General features: G+C 38.2%; 3 protein-coding genes and 1 long non-coding RNA gene across 4 annotated transcripts; 2 read left to right on the top strand and 2 right to left on the bottom strand.

Moving 5' to 3' along the window:
- Positions 1-274: 274 nt before the first annotated feature.
- Positions 275-12,885, top strand: LOC103703918 (succinate--CoA ligase [ADP-forming] subunit beta, mitochondrial). Its single transcript, XM_008786980.4, has 12 exons — positions 275-619; positions 926-1,036; positions 1,678-1,789; positions 2,999-3,063; positions 6,032-6,109; positions 10,050-10,124; positions 10,284-10,436; positions 10,561-10,695; positions 10,903-11,067; positions 11,377-11,499; positions 12,270-12,341; positions 12,465-12,885. Exons 1-12 carry the CDS (start codon positions 518-520, stop codon positions 12,540-12,542), a joined length of 1,269 nt encoding a protein of 422 aa, XP_008785202.2. The 5' UTR covers positions 275-517; the 3' UTR covers positions 12,543-12,885.
- Positions 12,886-14,055: 1,170 nt separating this feature from the next.
- LOC103703919 (long-chain-alcohol oxidase FAO2-like) lies at positions 14,056-18,873 on the bottom strand. Its single transcript, XM_008786981.4, has 4 exons — positions 18,727-18,873; positions 18,348-18,606; positions 17,492-17,764; positions 14,056-15,996 (listed from the first exon to the last, which is right to left on the bottom strand). The coding sequence occupies exons 2-4, from the start codon at positions 18,597-18,599 to the stop codon at positions 14,245-14,247; spliced, it is 2,277 nt and encodes a 758-aa protein (XP_008785203.2). The 5' UTR covers positions 18,600-18,606; positions 18,727-18,873; the 3' UTR covers positions 14,056-14,244.
- On the top strand, positions 15,931-17,781 carry LOC113462528. Its single transcript, XR_003385005.2, has 2 exons — positions 15,931-16,142; positions 17,251-17,781. It is a non-coding gene; the product is annotated as an uncharacterized LOC113462528 (long non-coding RNA).
- A 968-nt stretch (positions 18,874-19,841) lies between the features above and the next one.
- On the bottom strand, positions 19,842-27,260 carry LOC103703920 (armadillo repeat-containing protein LFR). The gene is made up of 8 exons (XM_008786982.4): positions 26,995-27,260; positions 25,527-25,696; positions 24,929-25,071; positions 24,578-24,825; positions 21,092-21,197; positions 20,860-20,998; positions 20,462-20,589; positions 19,842-20,381 (listed from the first exon to the last, which is right to left on the bottom strand). Exons 1-8 carry the CDS (start codon positions 27,167-27,169, stop codon positions 20,126-20,128), a joined length of 1,365 nt encoding a protein of 454 aa, XP_008785204.1. The 5' UTR covers positions 27,170-27,260; the 3' UTR covers positions 19,842-20,125.
- Between the last annotated feature and the right edge of the window lie 416 nt (positions 27,261-27,676).

The raw sequence follows: 27,676 nt of genomic DNA on the forward strand, positions 1-27,676 counted from the left end.
GTTATAGGTTCCTTTTAATGCTCAATGTCCTGTTAATAGTTTATTTTCAAATTATAAGCATTAAATAATTTAAAACAATCAAAATAATATTAAAAAAACAATTTGGTATCAGATTTTTTTTGGGCCTAATATTGGATATAAAAATAAAGTTTTAATTGGAAATAGATCTGAATTTGGATCTCATGGATATGGTTGAACCCAACCCGAACCCAACCAGCTAATACCCCTAGCCAGGCAGCCCCATTCGGGCGCCTGTCCTCTCAGGGTAATTTATGGTGCACTGGCGATGCAGCGGAAGCTAAAATCCTTGCGGGTCAGAATTTTTTATAAAAGAAAAAGAAAGCCTCGAGGTCGGAGTAAGAACGGTCCGAGGGAGCTTATTTAGAAGGACCACGACGAAAACGAAGGCCAGGGTCAGATCGGTTGTTCCCTTCGTTGTCTGTTCCTCTTTTATTCTTCCCGCTAGGGTTTCCACGATTCGAGGGTTTGCTCTTGGTTTGGCGATCTAGTAGGAAGAATGGTCAGGGGATCTATCGGAAAGCTCGTATCCGGGTCTCTCTCGCTCGCCGGCAGATGGCAGCAGCAACAGCTGCGGCGTCTCAACATCCACGAATACCAGGTCAAGATTCCATCTCTCTTCATCTTTTCCTTTTGTTAAATATTTTTAAATCGATCGTTTTGGTTATGATCGCAGAAAAGAAGAGAAAAACGTGAGATTTTTTTTTTTTGTGTGTGTGTGTTTGGGAATTTTGTTATCATTCAAATTTTTCGTTTTTTTAAATTCTTTCTTTCGTTTTCTATATTTTTCTGGCATATTTTCCTCTTTTTTCTTTCTTCCAGTGCTTTCTATTTTTCTTTTAATGATCTTCATCTCCAATTTGGATTTTTTTTTTCCAGTTGGGAATCTAATACCGGTTTTGGGCAGGGTGCTGGATTGATGTCAAAATATGGAATAAATGTACCAAGGGGAGTTGCCGTTGGCTCTGCTGAGGAGGTGAAAAAGGCCATCCAGGATGTTTTCCCCAACGAAAAGGAGGTGTGCTTGCTGTTTAATATATAGCATATGAGATTTTCCATCTGTTTTATAAAAAGGTTTTTTCAAATGTTAAGCGACACTGTCCTTTTGTCAAGAGTGACGATGCTTTCTTAGTACCATTCATGGAGATTCTTGAAACAGTTTCTTGTCATTTGTGTATCATTAGTACTTTATGCAGTATAGAAAATACATATTTCTTACCATAACCTTTTAGTGATGCATCAGAAACAATAGAAACAAAAGTGCAATAAAAAAAAGTAAACTGACCGCGGATATGTAATCAGCATTTGGAAATTTAGGCAAGGAGGCATCTTAATTTCAAGACATATGAAACCGGCACCATATGGTATTGCTATATATGATTTTCCAGTGTCAGCATGCCAGATCTAGGACTCGGCTATGGGATGTGGGACAAGCATGCATGTTTACATGCTCAGCCCCTGGGAACTGTGATATGCTGTGTATTGTCATTGTATTGCCATTTTTTTTTGTGTTTACATCTTTGATTTATCTGTTTGGTACGTTGAATGCCATACTAGATCCACTTCTGATGTTGTTTCAAGTTTTCTTGAGTCAAAACTCCACATAATGGTAACCTGAACATATTTATGAAATCTCGAATGATGATGTTGTTGCTGCAGTTGGTAGTGAAAAGCCAAATTCTTGCTGGTGGCCGAGGCTTGGGAACCTTCAAGAGCGGACTTAAGGGTGGAGTGCATATTGTTAAAACTGAAGAGGTGGAAGATATTGCTGGTATGAGGGATAATTCTATTTTATATCTTCATCATCATTCCTTTTTTAAAATATCTTTATTATCAGTGTAATTGTGGAAAGATAGGATGACTCTTTTAGTGTTTAATCAAGATAAATCATCCTGTCTGGATTTATGAATTGGATAGGCTGGCAGTATATTTTGGGTATTGGAAAATGCTCAGGGAGCATGATACTGTTTGGAGGTAATGAGATCTAAAGATCAGGATCCCTAATGGAAGGAAATTCAGGGATAGGAGTTATGGTTTTGTATGTGTAAGCGCCTTGCACAAGGCTGCTGGCTGACAATATGAAAATCAAAATTCATTGGGCTTTTGGTATCTTTATTCAACTCTTATACCTCGCCAAAATAAAAATAGTAATATTTTCAAATATCAATCCTTTTCATATTAAAGAAAGGTAGCATCTACCTCAGTCTTTCCTGTCTTTTATGCATAGGGACTAGCCAGACTCACATTTTTAGATTTTCTAGATAGGCCTTACTTTCTGCCTCATTCTTCCAATGATAACACTACAACCTAAGTGATATTATTTGGGAATTGTCACTGAAAAAGGAAGAATACATATCAAGTACCACATAATCTGGACAGAAGTGTTGTATATTGTGCTTATTTTTGTGGGGCTTGAGAAAGAGAGGGGCTTGCCATGACCAAGCATGCCATTTGGGAGGGAGGAGATATATGTTTCACCTGTACTTAAGATTCCATATAATTGAGCATATATTTTATGGAATTTGTTCTTTAAAGACTAAGAGTGTTGCTTTATTTCTTTGCTATAACTGTAAGAACATATTTTTTGAGAAATTTTATTTTTTTCCCTAGATATGAAATATAAGTCATGACCCATTCAGTATTTCTTAAAAAAATCCAGGAAAATCATATAATATATTTATTTCTTAATCTTTTATTTGGATACATCTAGAAGAGGAATCTGTGCAATCTAAGTTAAAATTTTGAAATTTGGATGCTGTCTTTTGGTGAATGTGTTGAAGTAAACTCCCTCAGCATGCCTGTTTAATCTTTTTCACTTATTGAGCCTTTTTTTATTATTTGTCAAAAATATGTTGTTTACTGAGCTTGCTTGTCTTGAAACATTTATGAATACTTATCAAGATAAATTTTGTGAAAGAATCATCTAATTCTTATACTAGGGTTTTTGTATGTTTCTACTGAATCCACTCATTCTTTGTAGGTAAAATGCTCGGCCAGATTCTGGTTACCAAACAAACTGGCCCCCAAGGAAAGATTGTGAGCAAGGTCAGGGAAATACTTCTGTTTAGACAATTATATAGGTTACTCAATTCCTTACTTCAAATTTTATATTTTCATGGTACTTGTTTTCTATTCTTGCAGTAAGTTTGATGATCTCTGGTAACATAATGCATCTTCATTCTTATCTTTAGTATTATTGCTAATACATTCTAAATTCTTAATTATATTATGCACTTCCTGAAGTTAATGGACTTATTTATGGCCCTGCTTTAGAGATGGATTAGGTCTATAATGAAGCTGTTAATCTCTCTGGCTTTTATTTTAAGTTGATATATTTAAGAGGTGTGTAAAATTATTTCATTTGAGTCCAGTTCCACCTACCTATCAGCAGTTGGCAAGTAAGATACTCACCTAGAAATTTGTCTCTTTTTTTGGTTCCCTCACATCTTCTTTCTTACAGGGAAATAGAACATGTTCGATACACACCAGTTATGTTCTTGCAAGTTCTTGATTTGGATCCCACTACTTTTTATGCGACTTTGTCTATAGATTTGTTATTGTAGCCACTGTAATTGACTGAAGCCCAGTGACGGAATTGTTCTGAAGAATTGATACCTTACTTGAGTTGTATTTCTAGTCCTTTAGGTTAGGGCTTTATTTTGTTGTTTGTGCTTAATTGATGTATAAGGATTTATTTGATGACAAATAGGCATTACTGTAGTTGATTGGAGTGGGTAGTGAAGAAGGATCCCTAATGTTGAGCTTAAATAGTTGGGGTAAGGTTTTCGTAAAGTTTGGTTTTGGTATGTAAATCTAAAACTTGTATGCTTCAGCCGTGGGATGCATCAATTATGTTTGGTTTACCGATCATTACATATTGGTGAATGATTTATCTTGATTTATCTTGGCAATATCTCCCTGGATTCCTTTATTTTTCTGTGTGACCATTATCATGCCAGAAGGACTAAAGTCTGGGCTGTATTAGTTAAAATCTATAACAGCCAACTAAAGCCAAGTGTCTAACTAAATTGCCTCAGTTGGAATTAAACTGCATGTAAGACACTACCTTCTTGTGCTAGCTGATATTTAAGCACAAAGATTCTATTGTCATAGAAAAAGTTTTATGCAAGACGTGACAAAGTTCGCGTAAACAAATTCATGCAACTTTAATTGTATAAAGTAAAAGTTGACTATGATAAAAAGGATGCATGCAAATATCAATCCTGTGTATGAGGACGCATAAATTTTTTTTGATTCCATTGACTAGGTTTCAAAATATTTGTTATTTAAAACATTCTTCCTCTCCTTCCTATTGTAAATCATCTTCCTCCATCAACTTGTCATTGTCAGCTGGGACATGCGAATAATATTATTTGGAGGTAGCGGCTTCATAGTATATTCCTTCATCATTGCGTATGTTTCTTCGGAGAATTTATAACAAGAGAAAGCATAACTTCATTATTTGCATGTTGAGGAATAAAAAGGACTACATGGTGAATTGTGGAGCACAAGTTGAATAGTTGGTGTTAGTTCCTTTTTATCCAGTTAGGTTCTACTAGCCAATAGAGATGTGCAATGCACTTTAGGAAAAATATCAAACAATAGAAGATATATAAAACTTGAGTTTAAAAAAAAAGAAAAATTAAACTTAAAATGCAAAAACGGTAAAAAGAGTTACATAAGTAAACTGAATGGACGAAATACAGAATGGAGTTAAATAGAAGCAAAAGCAGATGTTAACTAGAAATACAAACCGAGAAAACAAAATGGAAAAGTGAGTAAATTATTCTTATGATGCAGATTTTATTTATGAATCAGCGTCAATCTATATTTACTTATATTAATCTTTCGGAACAAAAGTTCAGAAGACATGGAAACTTTTCAAAACCCTTGCCAAATTTGATTCTATCTGCATTCCAATGTTTTGAGTTTCAGCCTAAAACCAATTCGTTGTGACTGAAATGGATTATTTTTTGATTACGGCCAATTTTGGCTGAAAACCATTAGCTTTACCCACTCGGCCAATTTCAGTCGTGTTTCAGTTACTTTTGACTGAAGTCGACAAAAACTGGTCATGAACACTATATTTATCCATTATTTGTCTCTTTGGTGTCATTACAGGAACATATATTCGTTCCTTTATTTCTTGGGTTAATTAATGTCACTTTCGATCAGCTTTCAGTTTCTTGTGTTAAAAGAAAGGTTCTTGGTTCATGTGGTAGCATTCCTTATCTATGCAAATTACTCATTCGAGAATTTTTTTTTGACTTTCCAAGTCTTATAAATTCACAAGTACTTTCTGTAATCATAGCTATACCATACATAAATCAAAAGATACATCCTCCTAAGTCTTGGAAAGTATGAAATTCTATTTGTTTAATTCCCAATTAATGAAAGAATACCCGCGAACAAATATAATAAAAAGGAGTAGATGAGAACATCGTGGTTCTTACATACAGATCTATTCATGATGTTAAGCATGTGAGACAAATAATTAATTTATTTCAAGATTTAAACAATTAATTACTTAAATTACTAGTACGCTCATGAGGGGTGAACCTAGCCTAGTATTATTGCCAGTATGCCACATTCACCTGCTAACCCCCTACACACACCAAAAAAAGGAGGGGGGGAAGGAAAAAGAAAAGGATCCCCAAGAAGTTTTGAGCTGCAACTTTTGAGATATGAGATCAAGTCTTATAGGTAGTTGGGTGAGCTGAAAGGAATTCTAGTATTAATTTTCAAAATTTAAAAATTATAATGTATTTATTGGTATTGGTGTCTGGTCATGATTGTAATCATCTTACAAGATTCATATGTGTAAGCACTAAACATATTTAATTTTGTTGGCCAAAACATGTGGGTGAAATCTTAAACTTTCCTTGTCAATTATCTACGACATTATGCTGCTTCTCAATAAAGTATGTCATATCAATTAATTCATTTTACTGAAATTGTTTTAGATATATTTTGTTGACATTAAAATTTTTTATAACACCTTATTTTATCACAGGCATACTTGTGTGAGAAGCTATCACTTGTTAATGAGATGTACTTCGCCATCACCCTTGACCGTGCAACGGCTGGTCCGGTACGTTCTTGAATCAAATTCAGTTGTCTTTTGCATGAGATATATGATATTTTCATCTTTCAAACCAAAATTATAATTTCAACTTTCTGGGAGCACTTAATGTATTTCAATTCTTTCCGTAGTTAGCTATACATTTTGTGCTTATCAAGTTGGAAGTGAGTATTTACATGTTTCATTTGTCACTGTATATTTATTTTATTTTTGATTATCTGCTTTCAGTATTTGCTATATAATTTCTATTTTTGCTCAACTTTAGATGCATTGATATTTTTCCCTTGTTTGGAAGTGAATGATCAGGTAAACACTTCCATCATCTCTGCAATCAGAGCCATTTTTCATGCCCACAATTCTAGAAAAAATGAATGAATAGTTTTGATTTAGGTGCTTTGTTTACATAATTCATCTCCCTCCCTTCCTCCCTCCCTCCCTCACTTGCTCTCTCTCTCATGCACGTGCCCTCCTTCTCCCTCCCCCCCCTTTCTCTCTCTTTCACACACTCATGACTGCATGCACAAAGACATGCAGTGACACATACATTCTCATACATTATGAAGATCTATGCAATACAACCATCTCTAATTTCGGAAGTTTGAAATCAAGATTATGAAATTCTATATACAACTAGATCTTATCGTATGCTTACATTTATCGTGAATGTCGGGACTGGCTGATGAAAGAATAGCACTTTACTTACCTTAAAACATGGATTTGTGTCCTGGCCATGCTGGTGTGTGCCATATGGCATGTATCATGATGTTTGATCATGGGTATGTTACTCTGGTGCATACCAGTATAGCATTTACTTGTTCATGTTGAATTACAATTCAGAAACAACATTCGAATAAAAACAAACTAAATATCATATTTTAAGTTTTCATCACCTGAAATGTCATGTATACACAAAATAAATGGCATGTGTTATTTTGTTGGAAGTATATAAATTTTAGTTCCTATATGATGTCAAATATTTGTTTCTCCGATAAAGGTAAAATGAATTGTCCACCATTTTTAGTTCTAAAAAACCATATAAAATAAAAAAATGAAATCACTTCCTATGAAAAATTGTGCTACCTTAATGCAGTTTTTCTACAAATCATGTTTTTTTAAGTTTTTTTTTTTTGATTTTGTTGAAAGAATTTTTGAAATGTTCTTCATTCAAAGCATGTATGGGCATTTGGAAGTTGTTTGGTTGTAACTTTAGTCTAAACTTCCTGTCCCTTTGGACAAAGAAAGATACGATGGACAAACATAAATTTGTTATGTCAGTATGTGACAAAAGATACGAACAATATGGAGCCGAGAGAGGGCTTATGCAAGGGTAACCTTAGTCTCTTCTTGTGCTAACTATTTATTAGGCTAATGGGTTGATTATTGCATTAATTCCATATTACATGATCTTAGAGATGAAGTGTTTACAGTTTGTAAATGGCTTAATTTTATTCTTTCCCTGTAATTTCAGATACTTAACTTGAAATCTTTGACTGTCTTTATGTGTATCTGATCTTTGACTGAACCCTGGTTAGTTGTTCAATAGCATGGGTTATAGCAGTCATGAACTTTGGCTTAAGTAGAGTTTTGGAAGTAAGCTGCAATATGTGGGCTGCTGGGGGTTTACCTTATTTTGGGGCAGAAGGTGGCTACTTAGGCTGACGTAACATCATAAGTATACAGATGTAACAAGAAAATAGGAAGCAAATTAGAAATGGATGCATAAACAATAGACTGAGGAAACTTCTCTTGCATTTTTATGAGAACCTATTTTAGTGTAACATGACTTGTAAACAAGTAAAATACAATTATTTTCTCTAAAGCGTGCAATGATATTAATTGATAATCAAATAAAAACATGTTCAGCAATCTAAGTGAGTTAATGCAAAAGTTAAACTCTCTGAAGGATAAGCACAATCCAAAATTAGAAATGCATAACAAGAAATAGTCAAAGTAGTAGTGTATAGTAACTAAGGTGCTTGGGCATGATTGAGAAAGACATGGAGTTTATAATCTGGGTGCCTAGTGTATCTAATACCTGTTATCACCTCAAAATATAGTCCAAACCTGTCCCTTGTCATGTTTATGTACCCTCTATATGGTCAGACTACAAAAAGGGGTAGCCTAAGCTAATGAGCCCTAATAAGGTGGCTGGGGCAATGCCAATGTCTAGGCAACTCCTAGGCGGCTCGGGAGGATGCTTCTAAAAATGTGGGGTTACATTTTATGCATTGGGGCTAAAACTTGCCTTAAGCCTTGATATTTGTAAGCATCAGTTGTCAATTATAAGTGGAGAAAAGTAATATTTATGAAAATGGTTTTTTTATTAGAGAAAAATATTTTAAGATGCTTCCAGTTTAAATCAATACAAGCTTTTATACAACATCTCTATTAGTAACAAAATTGCAGAATGAAACAGAATAAATTCATATCATGCTACTGCTCATGCTTATACAGGGATTGTTCATTGCAAAAGTTCTTTGTTCATGATAAAATCAGTGAGGGTCAAATTGGAGGAACCAACTCTTAAAAAATTTCTTCAAAGTTGGTTGTTCTAATAGGAAAAAATAGTTGAAAAAGGTTGGGCTGCCAGTTTAAATCTGCATAGATTTTTGTATACAATCAATAATCAATTCATATTAGGTCAATGTGCAAGATTATATTCAAGATTATAGAAAGCTGCTGTAGTATGTGGGTGACTACTGCATAATGCCTAGGTGGTTTGCAGGTGCCTAGAAGGAACTTAGGCAGAAGAAGAGGAAGAGGATAGGAGGAACAAGAATTGGCGAAGGTGGAGGGTTAGGACAAGGGGAGGGAGGATGGGGAGGAGGAAGAAGAGGGAGGAGGAGAAGGAGAAATAGGAAGAGGGGAAGTGGAGGTGGAGCTGGAGAGAGGTGAGACAGGGTACCATGTATCACCAGCCCCACATGTTTAACCTGACCTGCATATTGCCCTGGCTGCGTATCCAGGCTGCCAGGGACTGGTGCTGGTCAGTCGCTATTGCAGGCCCATGCAGGGTGGCTGAGGGGCCATATAGCTTATGTGGCTACATATGCAGCCTTATAAACTACTTCTTAGTTGTTACAGCAGTGATTATATGTCTGAGAATTTTATGCACAGAGAAGCATACTGCTCAGCATAAAATAGGTGAGAGCCGACCAGAGAGATCTGGCCATAGGATTTTACTTCAGAATCTGCTTAAGAGCAATGAACCACACTACTAGTTGGCAGAAAACTGTATAGGTTAAAGTTTCTTATGAGCCTGATCAAAACATTTGAGAACTGAAAAGAAGCGCATTTTCTGGCAGGAGTCAAGCTGCAGGGTAGTGCTCAGCTACCTCTTAAAGAGGGGAAATTAGAGAAGCTTTTGAGTGATGAAGGGTTTTCTTCTGAAGTTAACAACATATAGTAGGATATAAAAACTTTTCATGAGGAATTGAGTGGCGAATATTTGGCACCTGAACCTTGCATCATATTTGAGTAGCAATCACACAACTTTTGATGGAAGTTGGTGTCTTGTTATTTTCTTAAAATATTTTAATTAATTTAGGGAGTCAGCCTATGTCATTCATGCCCACTAGAATAGGAAGAATTATGATGCTTGCTCACCGATCTGTTTATAATTAATTTATTTTGTTTGTTCAATGCTCTAACTGCAAAAGAGAGTTCAAACCTTCATGATTCTGTTAATTGTTGCTGATTTGGAAAAATTAGTGTGCCAATTTGCACCTGCCTGTATCCACCTTATTATCATTGCACTGTGTTTTCAAACGTACATATAAACCGAACTGTTAGCATTAAATCATGGATGTGGATGGAATTGTTTATTCCTTTTCATTGTTCGTTTATTTATTTACTTTCATGTGGTCTTCATATCAAGGCTACATTATCCATTGAAGTTATGAATCTTCTGCTGTACTTATCTTGTCTGAGTTGTTATCATTCTTTTCAGCTCATCATAGCTTGTAGAAAGGGAGGAACTAGCATTGAAGATCTTGCGGAAAAGTTTCCTGACATGATCATCAAGGTCATCTATATTTTTGTTGTTGTTTATTAAAAAGCACCTTTGTGAGATGATTAGTATGTTTGGTTTGTTATTTCTACACAGGTCTATATTAATTTCAATAATTTAGTGATTCTAGGTTGGTATAGTGATATGCTAAATTTCATTTCTTTCAATGGCAAGGTCCCGGTTGATGTTTTCAAGGGAATCACAGATGAAGATGCCGGAAAAGTTGTTGACGGTTTAGCACCTAAGGTAGCAGACAGAAATGCTTGCATAGAACAAGTGAAGAAGCTTTACAAACTCTTTTGTGAATGTGATTGCACGTTGTTGGAGGTAACTTGATCATAGAATTTCCATTTAGCTGCAAAAGTTCTTTGTGAATGGTGTCAATTTTAATGCTCTTTTGATTCTCTAGCTATCATTCCTATTTTAACATTGGAAGACTTCTGTTGGTTAGATAAATCCAATTGCCGAGACATCTGATAACCAGCTAGTAGCAGCTGATGCAAAGTTGAACTTTGACGACAATGCTGCTTTCCGTCAGAAAGAGATATTTGCTCTCCGTGATCCATCCCAGGAAGATCCTAGAGAGGTGTGACACATTCTACTCATTTTGGTGAAGTTGTTAAGCTCTTATAAAAAATATGCTTGATGATTATAAGTAAACAATCAGTCTTTCTGCATGTGCAAGTCTAAAAATTCTGTGTTGCTAATTTAATATAATTGCTCGCCAAAGAAACATATCATGGCCTTTTATTCCTTGCATTTTATTTTCTGAGATTCTCTTTTCTTTTTTCAGGTTGCTGCTGCCAAAGCCGATCTGAACTATATTGGATTGGATGGAGAGATTGGATGTATGGTTAATGGTGCAGGATTGGCTATGGCTACAATGGATATAATAAAATTGCATGGTGGTACTCCTGCCAATTTTCTTGATGTTGGTGGAAATGCGTCAGAAGGCCAGGTGCGATTGTAGTTCAACATCTATTGTTACTTAGCTGTAAAGGTGCCTAATCAATGTTTTTAGTATCTATCCTTAACTTGAGTAGCTAAATGAAGAAAAAATATCTGTAGATTTATTATTGGCTGTTGTTTATGAGAATGGTAAATAGATTTCTCAATGGAGCATCTTATTTTTCAAGATGATAATTCTCATATTAACATCTAGATGCTTTGTCTTTCTGTTGGTTAAATATGAGCATGCTTTATGCATCATTCAAGAATCAAGATCCATTCCCTGTTGATATGTCTAACTTGATAAGTTGTTCATCAGGTGGTTGAAGCATTCAAAATATTAACATCTGATGACAAAGTGAAGGCGATTTTGGTCAACATATTTGGTGGAATCATGAAATGTGATGTGATAGCAAGCGGAATTGTTAATGCAGCCAAACAGGTCTGTTTTCTGTTTAATGTGTGTTTTCGTTTTTCCAGTTTTGCAGTAATATTTTGCTTCCCTTTGTGCCAAGTAGATCTATCACTATGTTAGTGAGAGCACTCTCGTTGTTGAGACTATGCAATGTCCTTAAGATCAGAAGGCAGCCTAACATATTCTCCCACTTAAAAAAATATGGATGATGTACTCTTCTTGATCAAAATGATTGTGGCAGAAAATTTATTCCATTATTTGACACATTAGTCAACAGAGTTGATTATGAAAGATGCAGATTTAGAATCTGATGATTGATTTTTAGGAACGCAAAATGTTAACAAGGCCCTGGATCATAACAGCTTCCCATGGGCTGAGAGGATCATAGTTTTCACAAGAAGAAATGTAAGCTGAGTGGATCATACTTCGATTTTCAAGGGAAAAAGGAAAATCCTTTACCTATTTCTTCATGCTCTTAATTCTTCCTGACAGTTTGTGTATCGTTGAATTTGCACTTAAATCTTTATTTGATTAGGCTGGACCTTTTGATTATTTCAACGCATAGGCTGCCTGAAGTTGTTCCCACCATGAGGAAGCTTGCTACTCTACTCAAGGAGCCATCCTCTGATTGCATTATAATAACCTTACAATGACTGGTTCATATTATGCTTGTCATTGCACGCCCCTAGTTTTATTTACTTTGCACCATTCTGAGCCATCAATCAGTGTTTGTTTTCATGCTTATGGTTGCCATCCATAATGAATTTAACCTATGTTTCTTTTCCTATAATTGCCAGGTTTCACTGAAAGTACCCGTGGTTGTTCGCTTAGAAGGCACCAATGTTGATCAGGGGAAGAGAATTCTCAAGGTAGATAATGATATGTTTTTTTATCTTTTTGTTATCTACTCTATTTTATGCTCTTAGTTCTGATGTCTGTCGTGAAGGAACCGAAATGGCATTGAGAGTTTTGTTATTCATTATAATTTGCAGGAGAGTGAGATGGCCTTGATCACGGCAGAAGATTTGGATGATGCTGCAGAGAAAGCTGTAATAGCCGCGTCAAGCTAAGAATTACTAAGACCAATATGATTCCTGTTTTTTTTTTTTTTTGTTTTTTTTTTGTTTTTAAAAAGAAGAAACCCGGTGCTCCGATGATTTGCTAGGAGCGCTCACTGCATTTTTGGGAAATGTTCTGTCAAGAATTTTCACGTGTCATCTCGATGCCAACCCTTTGAATGAAGTGGTTTGGTTCTAGGAATAATGAAAGCTGACCGGTAGGGGAGTTCTTGGGGTCCATGGCTAGATCAGTATGCTGTGGCTCTTCAACATTATTGGTCATGCAACTTTTCTTTCTTCCCCAAATAATTATTTTTCTTCAATTAAAGAAATGAGGTGAAAGACATTGGGACAACATTATATTTCAGATGTGCATGTGGGTCGGGTGTATATGAAAAATTGAAGTGAACTGGGTTGGACGTGCAACAAAATTTTGAAAAGATTTGGAAGCTTAGGAACAGTATGGCAGCCATGGATGTAGAAATTGTGGTTGAACGCAGTTTCTGGTTTTGTTCTTGAACTCTTCGTGCGAGTCGTGCACTATATATATATATATATATATATATATATATATAGTGGGTGCGAATACATCAAAAAAAAATCAAAAGAAGTCGTGCACATTTTTCAATCACAGCTTCCGTTGGCTGGCAATTCTCCACTTGGACCAAATGGCAGCCATAAGAATCCAATCAAAACCACTCTTTTTTTTTATTTTTTTTATTAGGATGGATGTATCGCACAGTGTAGGTACGGATATTTAAAAAAACAAACAAAATTATTATTATTATTATTATTATTATTATTACTATTATTTTGGCTACAGCGGCTAATTTATAAATTACGAATGCATCTAATAAATTTAGAAAACAAAATATTGCCGAGCGTCTGAGGTAGCTCTCCATCTTCAGCACATGGGCGGCTACCTAATCACGCTTCTCAGCAGCCCGAAGTAGATGGGCAGCGGGCGCCAGAAAGATTGGTTTAAATGATTTGTGTGCACTTGGTGCTCAAGACAAACGGTCGTTTCTATTCACGTGAGAGGTGACAGAACACCATTACTTGGTGCTCAAGACAAACGGTCGGTTCTACTCACGTGAGAGGTGACAGAACGCCATTAGAGGCCTCGGAAAAAAATAAAAAAAAAAACGTCCACGCGCGTGCGGCCTCATCGTTGTTGAGTTCTCACGTTTGCGAGCGTACACTTCTACTTCGGCATGAGAGATAACGCATGCAAATGTTTAGGTGAAACTTTGACAGAATGGATGGAGCTACAAGATCTTATAAGTGGAATGAGGGTTTTACACAGTATCAAATATCAAAGACAATGGCTGCAAAATGAAAATCAAAGCTTTTTTCTCTCTTTTTTTTTTGCAACTTAAAATCTCAAGTAGCTGTTTTAAATTTCACTCTACAACCTTCATCTTTGAATCCGGTACTTGATGATCCAAAATCTTCTCGTGCCACCTTATTGGTATTATAACACCAGCTTAGTATATTTGAATATTTTTTGAGAAAAGTAAAAAAAAAAAAAAACTGAACATTTCAACCCAACTTCTTCCAAGTTCAATATTCTGGAGGGTAACATGCTTTACCTTGAATTGTAAACAAGAGATAATAGTCATGATATTTTTTTAAACTTACAATAAGCAGATTGGCACTGTCATCACTATAGTAAATGCTGCGGTGTCAACTTACACTAGTAATTACTTCTCTCTCATTGAGGCCCTCTGCCGAGGGATTCTGCTATCCCTTTGGAAAGGCAGTAGGCGACGGACTGGATGGTGATCATAGGATTAATCCCAAGGGCAGTCGGCAGCACACTCCCATCACACACAAAGAGCCCCTGTGCCTCCCAACTCTCCCCTCTCTCATCCACCCCACCCTCTTCCTCGCTCACTCCCATCCTACAGCTCCCCATTTGATGAGCAGAGCCATAGATGGTCCACAATTCACTCCGAGACCTCGGACCCCCCACCGCCGTAATCCCATCCAAGAACTCCTCCAAGTCCCCCTCCTTGATACCCTTGCATTTGATCCTCTGGCCGTCGCTCCGGTGAGTCCCCACTTCCACCGCACCCGCCGCCACCAAAATCCGCAGCGCCCTCCGCAGCCCCACCCTCATATTCTCCCTATCCAAACCATCGAATCGGTATCTCACAATCCCCTCCTCCCCCTCCACCGTCCCCGAGCCGCGATCTCGCACCAACGCAAAGAGATGCGCCGTCCGGCTGTATCTCGCCATCCTCTCCTTCATGTCCCGTCCCGACACCCAGGGGACCAGCGTCGCGAAGGCGGCAGGACCCAGCGCAGGCGTCTCGATGATCGCCCGCAAGCTCGCATCCGAATCCTCCTGCGCTCTCACTTCGTGCAGCGACGTGATGATCCCTCCCTCGAAAGCCCTGCCCCGGAGGTCCGACACCGAATCCGGGAAGTAACCCCATGCAAGAGCTGCCGGGTGGAGGCGGAGGTTCCTGCCTATGTTCGGATTTGCCAGCCCGCTGGCGATCATCAGCGGCGGCGTCAAGAGAGAACCGCACGCTGAGATGGTCACTTTAGCTTCGATTTCTAGCTTCTTCGTGACCTTGTGGCTCGAAGATCTGGCAATCAGTCCCACGCACTTCTTCCTTTTCTTCTCCCCCGGCTCGTTCTCTACGAATACGAATCTCTCGGCCTTGCATCCCGTTAAGATCGCCGCGCCGCAATCGACGGCATCCACCAGCCACGTTGCATCGGTCCCACGCTTATCTCCTGCTCGGCAGCCGTAACAGCAGCTGCCGCAGAAATGGCTTTCCGAAGAATTTCTCGGCACGGAGTCTACTCGAAGACCGAGATTCTGACAGCCTTTGCGGAGAACCTTGTTCTGAAATCCTTCTTCGCTGCAGCTCTCGGTGACTCCGAGTCTTCTACAGACCGCGTCCATTGCTGAGAGATAGTCCGTGCTCGTGAAGAGAGGAAGCTGACGCTCTTCCGCCCATTCCCTGAGGACATGGTCTGGTGTCTTGATGCAAGCCGCCCAGTTCACAGCAGAACCACCCCCGACGGTGGATCCAGCCAGGAGCATCACCTTCCCGTCGACGGTGCTATGAATTCCTCCAGACTCGTACAGTTCGTACATGGATGGGGCTTCAATGGAGGTGTAGTCTTCCGACGTGAAGTAGTTGCCTTTCTCGATGACTATAACCTTGCGGCCCGCGCTCGCAAGAACTGCAGCGGCAACTCCGCCGCCGCAGCCGGAGCCAACGATGGCCACGTCGCATCTAATTCTGTAGATGTTTTGCATGGGGTCTTGGGAGACTGTCAGGCCTTTCTTGGCGAGTGATTCGAGAAGGGATGCATCGGTTTGATCCATGGTTTCTATGATCCCCTTCTCAAGAGGCCTCTCTCTTTGAGATTTTCGCGGCTTTTCTTCAGTTGGTAAGCTATATCCAATTGCATTCCATGACAGGTTCTCCGAGTTTTCGTTAGTCTGGAGGGAAGAAAAAGAAACACCGCCATGTAGAGAAGAATTTCTGCTGAAGAATAATTATATACAGAAAAAGACTCCGCTAATTAAGAGTTTTAGCTGCAATTCTTCAGTTACTGCAGTCGATCATAAATAAGACGACGAAACCAGTAAGTGTGATAGCTATTGCTTCTCCTGACTAGCTTTCAATCATAGTTTCTACGCCTGGGCAAAGTGTTAGTTCGCATCTATTTCGTCTGAATGATATAATTAGTTCTCTTTCCAGTTCATTGCTTTATAGATTCGACTTTCTTATCAATAAACTCACTCTGAAGGAGGCAAAATGGAAGGGATCTTTTCTAATTGGGTAAGCACATAAATCATACCAATTGTAAGGAAGCAGTGGTTCGATATTTTGGTTTTCTCATACGTAAGCTGCAACAGAATAAAAAGTTGACACAATCTACAACATCAGAGAAATGGGATAAACAGCTCTTCAGGAATCAGAGGTATCACCCATGTTCGCATGGTTGAAGAAGTAATATGTAGGTAGGTTCCTATCAATGTATATCAAGCATCAAGAGAAAATGGTAATTAACAAAGATAACGTAACATATAATATCAAAAACAGTTAGGCAGTCATGTCATGATCTTATCAGCAGGCAGAAAATATAAATAAAATAAATTAAAGATATGTGACCACTGTACTGCGATTGATTGCTTTGGTTACAATGATGCATAAATAATTCAAATCATCAGTGTGAAGCCAGGATGGACAACTGGCTACTGTTTGGATTTTTCTGTTAGAAGATAGGGACTTCTTTTTGAGCGGCATCTCCTGATTGGGGTGTGGGCTTGCATACACTTTGGACATAACTTCATGACAATGATCTATTGGCAGTAATCTTTTGTACATTCTCAATTATAAATATACGATGACTACCTCATGATATAGGTAGAAAAGGTTCTCCACAAGTTTATCCTGCATGCAAATTTGTGCCAATCTGTTGAATTATTTAGAAGAACTTCATCCTTTCATCCTCTGAATTTATTTCAATTCTGAAAGGGAACATGTTTTTTTTTTTTGATAGTTTCTAGCATTACTAGAACCCAATATATGAGTTATTTGAAAATCTCTGTGATCTTACCAAACTGCATATTTCAAATCATATTTCTAGATCAAAATAGATACTTCTGTTTTGCTTTCTTTTGTTTTTTTTTTCTTTTTTACTGCTAAAGTTTTAGTATATTTATTCAAATATATTTTTATTAATTCAGGTTAGTTTGCGTTCGCTGATTGCATTCTTGAACCCTGACTTGGTCAATGTTTTATTGAGAAGGCATATGAAAGAAGGGAGGAACTTCAGAAGATAATATCATTCCTAGAACATAGAAGAAAAGACAAAATAACACAACTTCAAAGTCCAAGGTCAAATGAGCCGGCATTTTAATTTCAAAGACTAACAGAGCTCTTTCTTCAGAAGGAAAAACAAAGTTAAAGGAGCTCTAGGAAGTTTACCATTGAATAAAAGATGTGGAGGGAGAAGACCTTGACCATCACAAAAACTATCCTCAGAGGAATAAAAAAATTTTCCTTGTTCCATCTCTTAAGAACCTCTTCCCTCTTCTCCACAGGCATGTCCGAGAACTTGTTGATGAATGGGAATCCCCCACGGAGGCTCAGGAACCCACAGAGGACGAGCGTGCCCAGCTTGGTAGCAAGGAGCCATAGAACCAATTTGACCAAAAGAACAGCCTCTCTCAGGCCTCTCTTGACCAATAACTCTGCAACCTGTTTTTTTTTTTTTTTTTTTCCCTCAATAAGAGCTCTGATATAAACAAGAAGCAAAGGCCAAAACAAATAGATAATGATGTACTGCAAACAGAAACAGCTAACGAGACAATGCACCCGGCCATGGCTTCAAAATCTATTAGCATCGCTTAATATTCTATGCTAAAATTGCGTATGGACATCTTTGCGAAGAAATGCGCAAGGGCATGCGGCCATTAACCAGTAAGTAGTATACTAATCAATGCAGAAGAGTTTAACATCATGTTGTTAAAAAAGAAAAGAAAATAAAATCTCATAGAAAGGAGAAGAAAGAGAAGAAGAAGAAGAAGCGTAATAGATCAATTTACAGAACAGAGAAACAGACATACCAAGTCATTCACTAGGTATTCAAGGAGAAACATGAGGCGCAACCCAAAAAATTAATAAATAAATAAGTAGTAGTAACACAAAAGCATTGATGGAGGTTGGAGGAAAGAAAATAGTGCACCTCTTAAGAGCCCAATCAATCAATATAAATGGCAATCAAAATAACCACCCAAAAAGCAGCAGCCTGAAAGAAGTGCAGGGAGAACAAAGGAAGCACCTCATCTGGTACTGGGGACTCGGCCCCGGAAGCCAGGTAGAAGGCCTGGAGGCTCTTGGTGGGTGGGTCCTCCTTGCCACTGCTGACGTGGAGCTCTTCCATTGGGAGGGAGGGTATGAGAGCCTCGCACATGGCAGCCAGTGATTGAATCTGGGAGGGAGAGAATCCATGGCTGTAGCCTCCTTCCTCCCTCCTCCTCCTCCCTCCTCTCAGCCGTGGGTGCCCTCGCCTCCTCTCCTCTCCTCCTTCCATATATATCCTGGTGGGAAAGAAGAAGGAAAGATTATGAGGGGAGTTGGTCCTTTGAGACGGGCGCAGGGTGTATATATATATATGTACACAGAATTCGGAGCTGGTGAAAAAGCTGAGAGGCAGGTACCGGAGGCCTTGAAGGTGTCGTCTTGTGCTTGGAATTTTCAAACAGAAGCATGAAGGGAAAGTTGAAACACCGCTCAAGTACGGCAGAGACTGGAAAGAACGACACCAGCATGTCACATGCTTCCCATATGGATCGGGACTGGGACTTATTTTACGGTGTTCTTAAACTTTATTTCTCGTCGTCGTCCATGTGCGTCCTGCACGGCCACAGTATTAACAACTCGTTTGGGGCGAAATGTGGCCAACGAAAAAAAATAAAAAATATATATTTATACTGAATTGAGAGGTTGTGAAGTGGTATTAGGTCTAGATCGATTTCTAACAGCGGTAAGCCGTTAACAGGAAAACAAAAAAAAAAACAAAAATACCAGCTGATAGAGATGGCACAACTCTTTCTTTCTTCGCCAGTGCCATCCCCGCTTCCTCCTTTTCGGCCTAATCCGCCATTTTATCTGCTTCTATTTTAGGCATCTAGGTATCTTTTTTTTTGCCTAATCCATTATACATCTAGATAAGAATTATCAGTCCTTTGTTCTATTCAAATCCTTATTAAATATCTATCCAAACCTCTCTCACAGTTGAAATTCAATCCGATTTCTACCTATTATTATAATATTAAAATCAGATTGGATACCAAAAAAATAAATAAATTTAGGATTAAATTTGCTCTGACAAAAAGGCAAAATAAACGAAAGCTGTATAAATTTTTTTCTTTTTGACACACTTTAATGTTCAAAAAAAGAATTCGCAGAATTTGCACAGGTTATGTCCAAGAGTGCAGGGGGCTGAGAGAGTTGGGCATAAAACGATAGAGCAATTTGAGTTGTAAAGGAAGGAACATACATGCTAAATCTAAGAAATCCATATGAAGTCGGCAAAGTCCATGACTTACAGCCAAATTCATTGTAGTTGAGTTCAAGTAAGAACTCAACGTGAGTCAACAATTCACAACACCAACCAAATAGTGAGGGAGAAGGCTTGATGTGATCTGTCAGACATGGTCCCCGTCCTAGAGGGAAGCTGAAGTGGCACATCGAACCAACCATCTCCAAAGAAATAAATTTTACTTACAAAGTATTTGGAAAATCCTGATAGGTGCTGATGGTCCACCCCAACTGCGCGAGGAACTCAACTTGATCATTCAGTTTTAGTCTTCTCTAAAATGCAATAGTGCAGTTCTCAATACAAGCAAAATTACAACATTTGTAGAATGAGCGACTTCACTATAGATCAATATGACTCGTCATATTATGCATACAGCTTATAACTCATTCTCTTATGACCTAATTTTTGGTTCAGATAGAAATACTCTTGGTGTACATCAATAACTACAATATATTCCAATAAGAAACAGTTCATACATATGTCAAAGCCAACTGCATTGCATTTTGGGTATCGTCTCACATACCCCAAACACCTCGAGCTGTTGTTACTTTATTGTTTGGCCTTGAAGTTAGCTCATACAATATCCGTGCAAAGGTATCAGAATGTCTTCCATCTGACATGAGGATCTCTGCAAAGGTACTTTCATGGGCAAGGAGCATAGCCCTGTTCTGAGGCTCAGAGACCAGGCTCTCCAATATCATTGCTGCTTTCCTGCAGACCTCAGGCACAGGATGTGGAGCCCTGACTACCTTAAAGAGTCTATCAACAGCCCTAAATCAAATGAAACATACGTGAGAACACTGTCAATACCACTTCTATAAGCCATAATTGATTAAAATGGAGGCATTTACCATCGTTCACTGGCAAGCTTCAGCCTGCAATCCATATTCACTTCTGTAAGGTTATAAAGTGCTCCGACTGCAGCCGCCTGTGCATCTACAGCTGGTAGGCTCAGAAGATCAACTAGTCGCTTGTATATCTACAGTCCAAACAGATAATATACTTTAATGGATGCAATACCCCAAAAATTTAGTCCAATGAGTGCATGTATGTACACCCCACCTATTTATTGCATTATGTTGAAGAGTTATGGGAAGTATGATGGTCGATCCACATCATATGGAACCTAAATGAACCATAGGACCGACCCAAACACACTCTGCCTTTCAAGTCCCTCTAGAATCAAGGGATTCTCTCATACACTCAGCAATTAATAAAATACACGCATACTTCAGAACTGGATACTGACCTGTGGTGCTGATGGAAGAAGAAATGGTTCATTATCAGGATTTATTATCAGGCGCCCCAGCAATTCAGCAGCTGCACAGTGCCATGCTTTGACTGAAGATCCCAGCATCCCCATGATGGCTTGAACTGCACGTTTCTCGCTAGTTTCATACAGCCAGAATCAGAATAGGTGGACCCAGCACCAAGATATAATTGAAAAGGAAGAGGGCATCTTTGAGATAAAGCTATCTCACGTCATTTTGATATATGATGGTTTGGATGAACTGAAAATCCGCAGATCCAGCAGTGGTGCTAAATTGACAACTGTCTCAAGTGCATTAGTTATGAGCTCCTCATCTTCTGTTCAATTAAAACAAGCAGGATGATGTCAGTGCATGATGCTTAAACAACAGCTAATGGGAAGTGTTTGTGCAGATAGCAACATTTGAGCCACACAATCCTCCCTCGCTCTTTAGCTAACCAATAAATCTTATTTCACTAACTAGGGTTGCATTTTGGACTCGTTTGGTGTGCGGAGAAAGAAAAGGAGAAAGTGTAATCAACGGGAAAACAAAGAAATGCCCCTTGTTTAATTGGAGTTTTCAAATAAGAGAGATGAGAAAGTAGCATTTTCATGAGAATAAGATTTTCATATTTTATGGAAAAGAAAAACGTATGAGGGGCATGGGAAATCTACTTTCTTACTAGTTAGGAATTGGGGTCTCTTTTTTTCCAAAAATACTCTTAAGCCATCAAAATCTATGGGTAAGATTTTTTCCTTTATTAAAGATATAATAGATATTTTATAAAAACATAAGCCACTTTGAAATATGCCACTCTTCCATGATCAACCAAACATGCCAAAACTATTTTTCCAGGCATCATATTTGCAAAAATCATCTTTTCAAGAAAAACATTCTAGTAATAGAAATTCTTCCCACGAACCAAATGAGTCCTTTGTCACTAGTCTCTCCCTCCACCAAAATCACCAAACTTTATAAAGTTGCTTTGGTCACTTAATCCCCTATTATTTTTATCTATCTCAGGTTGAGTGGAATTTGCAAATACCAATGACCTCTATAATCCCTCCAATAAATTATTACATCATTGAGGCGCAATGAAGCCCCTTATGACATTTATTCAACTAGGCAAACTCTTATCCTCTACTTAATCTGGCCATTAAATTACTTATAATTAAGCCCATAAGGAATGCCTAATTACTTGTCAAAATTACATTGTTTCTGCTCAAGATTGTGCATAGTGTATATTATTTGACTTGTACAATTTTTGTTAAACAAGTAACATGAGGCTCCAATCAGAAGCGATGGCCACAAAATATCCTACTGTGATCAACTTAATATCTTGATCACAAATATGTGACAAAGTGCGTTTTTAAGCTGACCAAAATGATCTAACATAGTTACAAAACCTGCAAGGTTATGCAGTTCAGAACATCAGCCAAAAAAAAAAAAAGGGTTACATGTACATATGAATATGGTATAACCAAAAATACTAAATGGGCCTTTTATAAAACTAGGATGGATAGGGAAAGGATTGAGATTATTCAAGGAAGCATAAAAGTTCAACTAACACAATACAAGTGGTGGATAATGAAGTGAGATGTATGGGAATGTGCAATGAAAATCTTAGAAGGCCCTTAGTCAAGAGGGGTTCATATTTGTATTTTAGGATAAAAAACAAGTAAAGAAAAACCTAACTTAATGAGCATTGTAACATAAAAGTTGGAAATGCTTAAAAGTGAATGGATAGTAAATAGTATTAAATCATCGCAAACAGACTCAAGAACCTAAAATCATGTGACTAGTATATCCTAGCATGCCCATCTCTTGCTCTTGTTATGAATGGAAACACAAATGCTGAGGGCATGTTGAAGTTTCATTTAGCTTATCATGATAATTTGGTGACGTTTTGCTACCAATCTAACCTTTCTAATTTATATGACCAAAATCATTGAATGCTGTATAGCCTATATCCATCTTATCTTGTATTTTAATATGAGATGAAAAACATGTAGGAAATCATTGAATCAGTAGATATCCTTGCCGTGTAATCAAAGTCAAGCATCATATGGAGGTTTGAGAAGTTCTGACAGTTTAAGTGTTCATTTTATATATTTGACTTCTGCATTTCAATCACAGCAGATGTAGGATTCGTTCTACCTTTCTTCTTCTTCCAAACAACTAATGAAATCACAAACCAACCTTTTATTTGCATGAAATTATCAAAGGTGTGCGACTTCTTATTATCTGACAACTGCTAAACTGCTTGATGAGGTAGACATACCATTTTCAAGAGTTCTTTACCCCTAAGAACATGATAATCGGAGAAAAACATGCTGAGTCAAAATCCCACCATTTTTTTCCACATTAGGGCCGAGTTATTTAGGATAATCAATGCCTGTATTAATTCTTGGCATACCTTCACTCAACATTTATGGCATTTTGAAGACAGCCTCTCCATCATGATCCACATCTAGAGCTAGCCTACATCAAGTTGTTGCTATGTTTTGCTGTCAGTCCTTAATTATCATATCAATTGATCAGAGTTCGCCTTAGCTGTTATTTTTTACTTAACTGTCCATCCAGATTTTTATGAAGCCTTAACAACGCCAATCAGCAAGGAATGCAATAGCTTAGCAACTCTCTGATACAGATGCTAATCAGTTGCTGCTCGTGAAAAGAATATTGAGTTACAAGCAAAGAACTTTTTCTTTTTGGGTTCTATTGTATTTGGAAATTTATCTCTTCCATAAATCTGGACAAGAAGATATCTAATGTTTTAGTTGGAAAGATCAAAAGCAGATCAGTAGAATGGTAAGGATGTCAATGGCAAAACCATGGGCCTAGTGCTATATTGTTTGGGCTGGGTCATCAGGTCGAGCCTATTGGCTAGTTGATTTCTACAAAGAAGTCCAATAATGCTGTTTACAGCGAAGAGTGGAACTTGTAATATCAGTTCGTAGCTTATTCCACATGAACTGCCTATTGTCAATTTGCTTGAGACCTATGGACATAAGAAAAGTTAAAGATGGCATTTTCCCTTGTGCTAAGGAGGGCATTTTGGTTTGTTGCAGGACAAAAAGTGAGGTTGTAAAAACAGCAATAGAGTGAGCTGGACAGGCAGTTGATTGAAGTCTAGAATCATTCAAAATGGCTCATTGCTGCTGCACCCTACTTACAGATCCATGGCTTTTGCACGGGAGCTGATGTACCAAGATTTGCAAGTTACAGGAAAACCACGGTTCATAGCTCCTAGCTTCATATTTCTTGCTGAAAAGAAGATTGTCTTTGTCATAGCTCCTAGCTCCAAGATTTTCTTCCTAATGTTTATATTATTGCCTCAAAATGGTATTATTGTTAGCTCTGATACTTCAGATGCATTTTAAAAGCAAACACATTTAGAAGTTACACATCATTGATGAATGTAACCTTGCAGCACAGCACGATCCGTGCAATGAAATACTACCCTCCATACTCAAAGAAGGCCAAAGCATCTTGTTGCCATGCTTATGTCATATACTATAAACTTCAACATATTATAATAAGCCTCCGTAAACAGTATGCATATATAAATTACCATCAACAGAAAAGTGGATGGAAACATGCACAATTGAAAACAAAGGGAAGAGAACAGAAAGCAGCATCTGATAAAGATCTTGACAGGTAAAAGCAAGCAAACAAATAAGAAATCAGATATTAAATAAATCATTTTTTGCCCACCTGTGTTGTGATCTTCTATGCATTGAAATACCGTTTCCAAGCAATGTCTATGTTGAGCCATAATAACCTCATTATCTGGCATGAAAGAGAAGTTGCGGATGATATTAGATGCAGCGACGGCACATTGTTGTTTTTCTGCCCGTCCTTCTTCATCCAGATTGAATAAGCCATCCTCATCAAACCACCATTCCACAGACCGCTGCTTTTTGCGACTAGAAGCCTCTGTGTTGGACAAACCAGTTCCAGGACTGCCATTAAAATAATCCAATTTTGAGCTTATAAATAACTGACATAAATTAAGGGTGTCTAATGATGATATGTTAGAATGCAAAGAGAGGCAACATAACATACCCTGCTTGCGATAGGGCATCAGTACAGCCCAATGCTTCATACTCATTCCCAAAACCTGTAACCATAGAATTTGCTCCTAAAGTTCTTACCCTTGCTGGCTTTGTAAAATCCCTAGGAATCGCTATATCGCGCCAATCATCAATCTGCGACATGAAATCAATTGACATGATCACATTTCTCTAAATGCATTCAAAAGTGACAGAGGTATACAAGAGATCTATGAAGAAAATTTAAATAGAACTTAAAGCTCTGGCAATTTTTTCTAATGATATTTAACCCATATACAAAGACACAAAATATATTTTAACTACTCAAAGAGGGAGAATTCTAAAGCACTTGTCAAAATGTAAGAACCATATGCAGATCAGAACTGGCAAGACTTATCGGTAAATTAGGCTAATCCCGACATTTCTGTCAAATGAAAACTACCATGTCGCTTTAGCTAAGGAAGCGGCTAATAGTCGACAAATTGTCCAATACTTGTAATGGGAATTAAAGCTCCTGAGTGCACAGTGCAGCAAATGCATCAAGAGGAATTAAATAACTCCAAAAGGTTGGGTAAAATAGAGAAGATAAACAAAAGAATAACAGCACCTACAACTTGAAGGAGAGCATCTAGTAGTCCAGGTATCCTAGCAAGAGGTGTTGCATCTCTACGCAGGTCATCCTTCTCTTTAAAAGAGAGCAACGTAAGAGCATTCAAAGCCCATGTCAGCTCACTCTTTAATCCGCTTTGCAAAGCTAGAACAATCCTCTTATTGTTTTGATCTGTGGAAAAGTAAACAGGCACAGTAATCAACAAGTGAGTCAGAAGCTAACATGTATTAATTCCACTTCCATTCAGTATAGAGGTTATTCAGCTGAATGCATAACATTGCATAAGACTCACTATACATGCAACAACCATCTCATATACAATAACATGAGATATTCCAGAGATAGAGAAGAAAATGAGAGAAAAAATGTACCGTCCCTTCATCAAGAAGACATGAGGCAAAACTAACCAAGATAAAAAGGGAATGGTACAGTCCAACTACAAGACCCACAGTTTTCATTCGATGAAGACTAAAATAGAAAAGGAAAAAACTACAGCATTGATTTACCCTACAGCCTACAGACCTAAGTCAATAAAGCTCGATAGGGCTTTTTTCTCACTTCCCGTTTCCAGACAAATCAAGCCAAAAGTGCTGTAACTTAAGAAAGTGCAAACTCCTAGAGTTTGATTAACCACTAGAAACCTGCAGCCCATGTATTAATAACCACCATCGGTGAGCACCATGAAGTAACCTCCCAACGTTATTAGACAAAGTTACTTCTCAGAGAATAAAAGCCTCTACACATACCCTACTTTCCCATCCCACTTCAGCCACTTTTATTTAGTCAACTAACAAAACAAAAAAAAAACTTATAGATTATAGTTATCTTGCATCTCTATTCCAGTAAAAAATTCCAAAGGAAATAATTGAAGTGTAGTTCAAGACATCCATATGGGAGAAGACACAAATTTGCAGAAATGTCTCAGTGTTGTCTTCTTAGTGCCGTGTGCCTGTACATGGATTTCACTTCCAGGAAACCCACTTTCGTTACTTCTTGCAATGACATCAAACAAAAAATACCTAAAATAAAGTAGAACACTGCGTTCACTTCCAAATTTAACACAATCAACGACTACGATTTCCACCTAAACACATGAAAAAGTAACGCAATCCACAATTAGATAAGTCAAATAATAATCCCCCACTCTCGTCTTCACAGCACAAAACATACCCAAATTTTACAAGGGAGTCCCATAAGCTCTAAATTTCATTCCACCCTCAGAGAGAGAGAAAGAGAGAGAGAGATAATAAACACCTGGCATTAGTCGAGTCACAATGTGTTGGAATGGCAAAAGCTCAGTAACTCAAAGTGCTGGTTGTTATAAAATTTGATTGCAGAAAATGTAAACAACGACAAGAAAAGAGATGAGCAAAACAATAACAAAAATCAACACCCAGCTCTCCTATTCGAACAACAAAAGAGGGGAGATAAGAAAGAGAGAGGGACAGAAGATGCAACGAGCGGCTGACCGGCGAAGGAGGCGGGGACTTGGATAGAAGGGCCGAGGAGCGACGCTGGAGCAGCTGAATCGCCGCCGGCCAAGGCGGAAGAAGCGGCGCCTCCAGTGGTGCTTCCGAACGGGCGGCCGCGCTTCGCCGGCGTAGGGTTGGAGCCCCCAGCCTTGCCGGGCTCCCTCTTCTGCATCTCTCCGCTCTCTCCTCCGACCTCGAGAAGTTCAATTTGGGGGAGCAGGGACCGGGAAGCGTGCCCCTAGGGCTTCAGTAAATGGCTTAGGTATGGGTTCGATCCGCTATGTATCTGACTCCAATATAAACCCGTTTATTTGTATCCGAACCGAGTCTTTATGAGCAAGGTATGGTTTGGGTCCGAGAGGCGCTTTGAGACTGACGGTGATCTGGGGGCCCACGCGTGAGATCCCCGATCACTGCCGGCCAAACATGTCCCCTGACTTTGACCTTGCACCAAAAGATTGCGTCTATTTTAATCTTAGATAATGATATAGATTAAGAAGGTCGCCAAAACGATTTTACCCTTGCATCCGTTTACAAAATGGTCTAAATAAATTTGTGCGTCGCTTAACTTAACTCAATCTTGGGCACGAGGATAAATTCATCTAAAATTGTCTAAATACATGTAATGCTGCAAAATAAAATAAATCTAATATTTTCTAGCAAGATGAGTACTAAATAT

The sequence above is a fragment of the Phoenix dactylifera genome, chromosome 5 (genome assembly GCF_009389715.1).
Source record: "Phoenix dactylifera cultivar Barhee BC4 chromosome 5, palm_55x_up_171113_PBpolish2nd_filt_p, whole genome shotgun sequence".
Lineage (NCBI taxonomy): Eukaryota > Viridiplantae > Streptophyta > Magnoliopsida > Arecales > Arecaceae > Phoenix > Phoenix dactylifera.